Here is a 9,201-nt window from a genome sequence, read left to right on the forward strand (position 1 = left end):
GTGAGAGATGGTAGGAAAAGGGGGGGAAAAGATCAACACTGCCCCCCTCTGGCCTTTCCGGCCTCAACAAGGATACGTACGTGCGGATCAGCGCTCGTTTGGACAGCATGACTGGTTAACAGAAGAGATCCAGCTGTCTACACACAGATTTGTGCTCATTGACCGGTCTGGTCTAGATTTATCTGAACAGTCTCCTGTGGCGTGTGCATGTTTGTGCCTCATTATTTATACTGTTCTAAGAGCCTCATGGAGGGATGGTTCATATAAAATGTTTGGAGCCGTGGGCTTGCGGTCAGTGAATGTGTTCGGGCACATTGAGCTATGTGGTGCTTGTGGACGATGTGAGTTCAAATCCAGTTTGCAACAGTTTGAACCCCCTACCCCTCCTTCTGCATACCATTCCTTTGTCCTATCTCAGACCGGTCCTATGAAAAAAAACAAAAAAACATAGTTACTTGGTGTCTTAGTCTGATTGTCCTGGTCTTCAAATATTTTAAGTCCATAAACATCTAGAGTCTGGGTCTCATGACTCTTTGTCGTGGATCTCAGACCACAGTCTATTTCAAGTGTATTAAAGGTCATTTTATATTACCTGAACCACTACTCAAAGAGATGGGTATCTTTTCCTTACCTCACACACACAAAAAGAGGTCTCCACAGCTCCTCTTATCTTACATGTTTGAGAAATTTGTACTTCTGAGGTTTTATTTTTCTGTTTTCTGTTGCTCTGTTTTTTATCAAATTTTGATAAAAGTGTACTCAGTTTAATTTATGACACTGTAAAAGTCTGACTATGGAAAGGACACATGCATTTATTTAGTTTTTTCTGCCGTATTAGATTTAAAGGTATTTACATGGGAACACAAATTTGTATGATACACTACCATTCAAAAGTCAGTGATGTTTTTTTTAATGTTTTTTAAAGAAAGTATTTTAGGCTAACCAAGATTGCATTTATGTTTACATAAAAAAACAATGGGAAAGAAGAGCATTTGGAATGGAAAAACATGTTCTGTGTGAACGGCACCTAATATTTTGGTACTGATACCATGACTTTTTTTTTATTTTTATTTATTTGATAAAAGTTTAAAAAGAACAGCATTTATTTGAAATGGAAATGTTTTCTAACATCATAAATGGCTTTACTGTAACTTTGATCAGCTTAATACATCCTTTCTGAATAAAAGTATTAGTTTCTTAAATCTGTATGTAGTATATTCATTTTGTACCAATGAAGCCATTCCCCAGTGGCTGGAGATTACATGACTCTTCACCCTGAAAATAGTCTGTAATTACATGCAAGAAGCAATGTATTAGGTGTCAGTAATTCAATGACTGAAAATGAAGTGAATCATCTGTTATACCCTGTCTGATCATCTCTCCTTTCTTGCGTTTGTAGGAAAGTGTGGTTGGATTGCAACGGCAGGCTGGTGGAGTCCAGCCACCTCACGGGGGACCGGGGGGTGTGGCCTCATCAGGGCCTAACGGGGCGGGGCCTGCCGGGTATCTGGCCAATCCACAGCAGGCGGCCATGATGAAGCAGATGATGGCTATGGAGCAGGAAAAGAGGGTCCAGATCCATATGATGGAGCAGCAGAAAGCACAGCTTATTAGAGAACAGAGACAGCAGCAGCAGCAGCACATGCTGGCAGAACAGGTAAGTGCCATTGACACCATAGACATACAGTGCTGTGCTTTTCTTTATGCTCGTATCAAATAGTCATCCTTGTGAGTGTGCAATCATCTGTTGACCTTTTGTGGCTTAAGAGGTCTGCTTTCTGTTCAGTTGTTTGTGATTTATTGATAAGGAACTTCTGATATTCATCTAGTTTTCTGCTTTGTTTTCCCTCTTTTTCCAGTTACAACAGCAGCAGCATCTCCCCAGACAGATGAGTCAGGCACAGAGGAATCCATATCCACTCCAGCAGTTTCAAGGCAAGACACGCACATATACAAAGAAAGGAGGATAATATCCATTCCCATAATCTAAACGTTTTGCCACTAGTTGTAACGACCATATTACTTTGTGTGGCTAAAGGGCTTATAGTGTTATACAAGCACTGTAAGGACCTGAAGTGGATAGTAGACTTCTGATGTGAAAAATCTGAACTCCTTTAAGCCTCTAAGTGCAGTTCCTCTATTTAAAACCGAAAAGAAAGAAAAAAAATTCTCGTTGGCACCTCAAATTACTGCCTGGCCACTTACACACCCAGTGCCAGCCTTTCGCATGACACAGTATAAGACACATACATTCACCCGGACAAAGTCTGTTGCTTTGACAGGAAACACGTCTATTGATTCTTTTTGTTTTTGTTATTTTGAATATTAAATTCAAGTGGACATACTATTTTAGTCTGTCTTTTGGTTTGTTAATGTTAACATTTATGTAATGTAAACATTATTATTAATTTGAATTTAAGGCAAGTCAGTTTACTCAGCGGTCGTTTTGGTCACATTGTCTGGCAGCCAATTTTCAATGTAGGTACAACTACTAGAATCGAGACTAAAATGTCTGAAACAGTTTGCCAAGATTACATTGTAATAACATATTTAATATCTGCAGTAAAATCTGACAACAATTTCAGAAATGTAGCTCCTTAAGCTATTTTCCAGGCTTGTGTATTAACGCGGGAAATCTGTTTCTATATGTACACACCAGTGTTAATTTTGACAGCAAATTTTGATTTAGTTTTAGTCAGTCTTTTGACTAAAATGCCATTTAGTTTTAGTCATATTTTAGTCATCTGAATTGTTTTAGTTTTAGTCTAGTTTTAGTCGACGAAATACAACAAGATTTTAGTCGACTAAATCTACAGTAGATTTAGTCGACTAAAATATAATGGGTTTCAATTTAAATGCATTTATTTAGAATTTCTCTAAAATGTCCAAACCCATATGCTCCCGGAGAAAACATATATTAACCTGCTAATATGAATGATTTTAAAGTTTGAACGTGCAATACAGATACAGATTTAACTACTGTAACTTAAAAAATATCTTAAAATTAAATAAAACCACTTTTCCTAAAGTAGAAAACAGTCTTCTTTTCAATGAATGATATATGAATTCTTTATAACTACTTGCATACATCATTCTCTATTCTTTCAAGCAGACATATTTATTTGTATGAATTAAATATAATTTATCCTTATTAAAGCTATTAACGAGCAGTGAATGCTTTTCTCTTTTTCTTTTGTTGCTTGATCAATATAAGGACACAGACCGCATTAGGTTTATTACCCACTGTCACTTTAAGACATCGGATCATGTCCAATGACATGCGGATCCAACGCACTGATGCACATAGATACACTCACAACTGTTTAAGACATAACCGACATAATTTACGTGAATACTCTCCAAAACGGACATTTAGACATAATATTTGTGTGTATTTGTCCATTCAGACACGAAAGAAAGCTCAATTCTGTACTCGCACGCTGTATAGGATAGGTGTCTATGTGAATGGCTGCACGCTTCGGGTCGGGTGTGTGCGCACAGAAAACCGTACCGAATATAGCTCTTTTTTGTTTTTGTTTTTTTCGTCGTCACTCTTATTCAGATCTTCATGTCTGCTCTAATGATTCTCCCAGACGTTTACATGTTTTAACGTTTTATGAGACATGCAGCGCATGCCAACTCGTGTGCCGCTGGGTAGATCACGTTACAGTACAATTGTGCGCATCTACCACAAATGCAGGACATCAGACTGGATCGCTTCCCAAATCGTCACTATCTAACATTTTCGTCTAGTTTTTATTCGTTGACGAAAATGTCAATAGATTTTCGTCATAGTTTTTGTCATTCAAGACTAGTTTTTATTTAGTTATCGTCTCGTTTTCGTCTGTGAAAAAATGTCGTTGACGAAAGTAATGACGAAAATTATTCGTCAACGAAATGAACACTGGTACACACACACACATTTGTTCTGCCCCTACACTACCCCTGCTTTATAGCTACATTTTTGTCTAATGCCTGTCAACATAATTCTAACATGAAATTCATGTAGGTTTATTCAAGGTCTAAGGCCTAGTCCACACGTATTTTTTATAAACTTTGTAAAAAAAAAAAAAAAAAAAAAAAAAAAACCACGTCCACACATGCACGGTTTAAAAAAAAAATCTCTGTCCACATGAAAACACAAAAACATGCTGTCAAGAGCATGCCAAACCAACAGGTGTTGATATAACCCTAACCGTAAAGCCATGTTGGATAATCAGAAGCCTGAAAAAAGGTTATTACCGGTTCTGGTAGGCTAACAACATGTTGTAATAAACAGTGACCTGTGTAGTATTGCATTCTGACGCCTCTGTTCCGCAATATAATTGGAGAACTGTGCATGTATACATATGCCCTGTTAGCACAGTTATTAGCAGCAATATTTAGCTACATCCGCCATTGCACAGACTCGCCTCATGTAAACAAAGGAGATAGCGGCACACAATCTGACGTCAAATAAAGTGGATAACAGCGTGCACTCCGATGTCACAAGCCAAAATCTCAGATTTCACTGTCTACACACGACAACACTGCAACCGGAGTTTCTAAAAATGTTCAGCCCTAGCAGGAGTTTTCAAAAAAGTTCAGTTTCAGTGACTGGATACTGCTTTTGCGTATGGATTAACAGCCAAACCTCATAGAAAAATCTGCCGTTTAGATCCAACCCTGATCAAACACACCTGTCTGTAATTATCAAGTGCTCCTGAAGATCTTAATTAGCTGGTTCAGGTGTGTTTGATTTGTGTTGGAGCTGAACTTAGGAAAGTAGATCTCCAGGAGCAGGATTGGGAACATGGAATCATTAATTTCAAGCACATACAGTCATCTGGAGATTTCAGTGTGCAGATTGTCATGATATACAATTGACAGTGATTTGCTATGCTATTGTGAGTGTGTATTTATTTGTCAACAACAATTGTCAGTTAATATTATTTAATTTTAAATGATTTTAGGCACGTCTCAGGAGATGGCAGCAAGGAACCAGACGCTGCAGAACATGCGGAATGTTCGACTTCTGCAGCAGCAGCAACAGAACCCGGGGATACTGCAGATGGCACCCGTCCAGAACTCCGCCGCCATGCCCTCGCAGGGTGACATGAGCATGGCATACGGAGGCCAGGCCAGTTCACAGACTGCCATGTACCAGGGTATGAACCCAAACATGGGCCAAATGCTCCAGCAGCAACAGCAGCACCATCCCAACCAGCCCGGTATGGCGATGGCACAAAGACAAGCGGGCGCCGGCGGGCAAGGAATGGTCGGTGGAGGCCCGGGAGGCGGGTATGGACAGGGGATGCTAATGAACCAGGCCCTCCCGCAGCAGCAGATAAAATCAGCCAGTGTCGCCCCTGGTGGGCAGCCGATGGCCAAAGCCCAAGTTCAGAGACTGCAGAGCATGATGGGAGGTGGAGGCCCGACGTGGCCGCAGCAGCAAAATATTCAGGCCATGGGCGGAAGGACTTCAAACGACATGGTGGCGTTTAACAGTAACCCTGCGTACGCCATGCAAGGTGGCCAGCCTCCTAGGATAGCCAAGCAGCATTTCGCACAAGCGATGGGCGGACAGACTATGGTGGACCCACGTTCAATAAACCCAGCTGCAATGGGTGGGCCGATGATGCCGCACATGGTGGGGCAACCAAGGACCAACCAGCCGCGGGGGATGGTAATGCCAGGCATGAACCAGGGAGTGCCCAACATGGCTGCTTTTGGACAGGGCCCTGCTCAGGGCATACCGGGAGCATCGGGAGGGGGTGGGTCGTACATGCCAGGGGGTCAGCCTCAGGGCTACCAGAGGACGTCCAATCAGGACCTGGCATACGGTTACGGCAGCCAATCAGGGGCTGGGGCCGGGGTTTCGTTCGGCCTGTCGGATGGGACAGATTTGGATTCAACGGAAGGTTGGATGGAAGAGTTTTTCCCCAACCAATAGCCTAAGGGATTTTTTTTTAACCGAACAATTTTATGGAAAATGTGATTTTTTTTTTTTTCTTTTTTTTTTTTTTTTTACATGGTCGACAAATCTAAGAAATATATTACATGTTGTGTATTACATGTGTGTGCTGTCACAATATTTAAACCAATTCCTCTCTGTTTGGGTTGCTCCTCCAGTAAAGATCCGGCGTTCAATTTTTATTTTATTTTTTTGTTGAAATACCCATTTTGGATTTGATCCATTTATGTCTTTGTCTTTTTTCTCTCTTATGTCCTTTGTGCTGGACTAAGGGCAAGAGGCACTGAAAACCTGCAAAATGACATTGGGAAAGATTTTATGGATGTTTTTATGTATTTAGTTCTCCCTTGTTCTGACATCCTGTTCATGTATTAAAGAGTGAAATTTGAGGTGGGCCTTTGTCACCAATGGATCCCTTTTCCCAAACCAAACAATTCAACACACCTCCTCTTTCTTCTCTTGCATATCTTCTCTCTTTCTCGCTGCTCTTGATGTGTGTTGATTTGCTCTGCTTTGTGCTTGTGTGTGTGTGTGTGTGTGTGTGTGTGTGTGTGTGTGTGTGTGTGTGTGTGTGTGTGTGTGTGTGTGTGTGTGTGTGTGTGTGTGTGTGTGTGTGTGTGTGTGTGTGTGTGTGTGTGTGTGTGTGTGTGTGTGTGTGTGTGTGTGTGTGTGTGTGTGTGTGTGTGTGTGTCTATGTGTGCGCGTGTGTGTGTGCGCTTTCGCGTTTATTTGCACTATGAGCATCACAACAAAACACAACACATCAGACTCTGTGTGCTCTGTGCATGCAAGATGGATGCTCTGCTGTCGCTAGGCGACCGGTGTCAGTAGAAGAGTGAAGCCATGTGTGTGTTTGTCAACTAGGTGAAGAGATTTGGCAGCTACAAACTTCTCCCTCCCCTCCCTTAAACTGTGAGAAAGATGTTTTCTTTAGTCACAATGGCAGCTAGAAAGGATTTATGAACTCATCTGGATTACAAGAAACAGTTCACCAAGTATAAAGTAATATTTATGCGATTTTAATGTAACACCCGAGACGTTCAGTGTTTTGATTCTATCATTTAAAATGCTTCACAACATTCTAGTTTTGTTTCTTTTCTGAACGTAATTGCTTGTGAACACTGGTTAAAGATATTTTAATAAAAAAAGAAAACATTTAAATACGCAGTACATACTGTATTTCCGCTGATGGGTCATACCACTTTTCTCCTTTTATTTTACCAGTCAAAAGACATATTTCAATCACTTCAAGCTCTTGAACCCACTGACACTCCCTTTACCCATTACACAATGCCTGACAGAGGAAAAACAAGCACATCAAGACTCCGGCAAGCCGTTTGTAATCCAGTCAACTTTCTTTTTCTCTTTCAACTGTGACAATTTCAACAAAAATATAAAAAAAACTTAATTTGTACATGTAAGCCTATGCTCTGTATTGGGAATTTAAATTTATTTACAATCCATTCCCACCAACTTGTGTTCATTATTCGAAAAATTTATAGTTCACATAAATAATGATTTGTTGTGTTACTTGTATGAGTTTAACCTGGTCTGTCAACTAATTTCAAATGAAGTCTCAAAATGGTAACCATTTCTTTACTTTAGTTGTCTGTTGTTTACCATGAAATGCCACACAAAGAATATCAGTCTTTTCTCCTAGTTGTGTGTTACTTTATGGTATTATAGTCATGCTGTCTCTTTCTGTGATCGAGCTCTAGTTTGATTGTTTCAGCTCTGAGGAATGTAACTGACTTGAATTGTGACTGACTTGCCCTTTTTTGAGAAATTTCTGTCTTAATGGGAGATTGAACGCATTCACATCTTCAGTGTTTCGCAGTGTTATATTGTTGCTGTGTCAAGAGGATCGCAGTTGGAGAGGGTAAAGCCCACGTTCTCCTGCCGTCTCACCAAATATCAACAATCTGGGACCAAGATTAACATGTTTTTGATTTCTGTTGAAGTCATCGAGCTTATCTTTTTTCTCCTTTTTATTTCTTACTGGTGCTGACATATATGTGATGGAAAAAGATATATATCAGATACAGTTATATGTAAATATGTTTTTACAATTTTAAATACATCAGAGGATATGTCTCTACTAACTGTAAAAATATTGCTGTTTGTTTAAGATAGAGAAGTATTTTTATTTCATCTTTTTTTCCACTTTTAAACTCATCTGAGCTATACCATTGCACTTCAGACAATGTCTTACTACTAATTTGTAATGTAAACTTCCTCTAATTTTTATTTGAAGGTTTTTCTAGTTTTCAAATTTTAATCTGTATCTAAAGCAGTGCTTTTTTTCTTTTTCATGTACAGAATTATGTAAATGGTAATGCCAGAGAGTTACAAAGAATTTGTTTTTCAGAAAAAAATACATTAAAGAGATTGATCATTAAAAATGTTCTCATTAAAATAAGTCTCTGCAACTTTTTTGATACAAAAACAACGGTATAACACATTTGACCTGTTTATATGTTTAAACTATAGTCAAAGAAACTGCAGAAAAAGAAAATAAGAAAAAAATATGGAACATTTAAAGAAAAGACAGAAGAACAGGTGTTGAACTGTCGTCATGCATGATCTGTCATCAGGGTTGATGACGTGTGTGAATATATACATACATATTGTACAGTCATGTTCAAAAGATTACATACACCTTGCAGAATCTGCATAAGCAGACAGTCGACTAATGCTCTAATTAGAGTTAGTTGACATGTAGTTGCAAAGTTACTTCTAGTCAACAGAAGGTTCAAAAGGGACCATCAAAATAAAGTGTTAAGTTTATCAAAATAAGAGGGATCATACAAAATGCATGTTTTTATTTTATTTAGTACTGTCCTGAATAAGATGTTTTACATTAAAGATGTTTACATATAGTCCACACAAAAATAAATAAATAGCTGAATTTATAAAAAATTCTGTTCCCGTTCAAAAGTTTATCCTTCATCCGTCAAGTCAAGTCAAGTCAAGTTTATTTGTATAGCGCTTTTCACAATACAGATTGTATCAAAGCAGCTTCACAGTATTAAATTAAAATAATACAACAAAGTTTGTTTCAAGAGGAATTTATTGATTGATAAAATTAAATTAAATATCCCCAAAATATCCCCAACTGAGCAAGCCAAAGGCAACAGTGGCAAGGAACCGAAAAACTTCATCAAGTGACCTAATGGTGTCCTAAAACTCCATCAGGTGACCTAATGGAGAAAAAAAAACCTTGGGAGAACCCAGGCTCAGTCGGGGGC

At 39.0% G+C, this 9,201-nt stretch overlaps 1 protein-coding gene across 1 annotated transcript in view; it reads left to right on the top strand.

The window, feature by feature from the left end:
* Window positions 1–8,372, top strand: part of maml3 (mastermind-like transcriptional coactivator 3) — a 110,892-nt gene extending 102,520 nt beyond the window's left edge. Inside the window, exons 3-5 of the mRNA XM_082164822.1 lie at window positions 1,400–1,657; window positions 1,860–1,935; window positions 4,953–8,372. Coding sequence (XP_082020948.1) covers window positions 1,400–1,657; window positions 1,860–1,935; window positions 4,953–5,932 — 1,314 coding nt within the window. The 3' untranslated portion in view covers window positions 5,933–8,372. The remainder of the gene's footprint in view (window positions 1–1,399; window positions 1,658–1,859; window positions 1,936–4,952) is intronic.
* Window positions 8,373–9,201: the final 829 nt, after the last annotated feature.

The sequence above is a fragment of the Leuciscus leuciscus genome (genome assembly GCF_965113295.1).
Source record: "Leuciscus leuciscus genome assembly, chromosome: 3".
Lineage (NCBI taxonomy): Eukaryota > Metazoa > Chordata > Actinopteri > Cypriniformes > Leuciscidae > Leuciscus > Leuciscus leuciscus.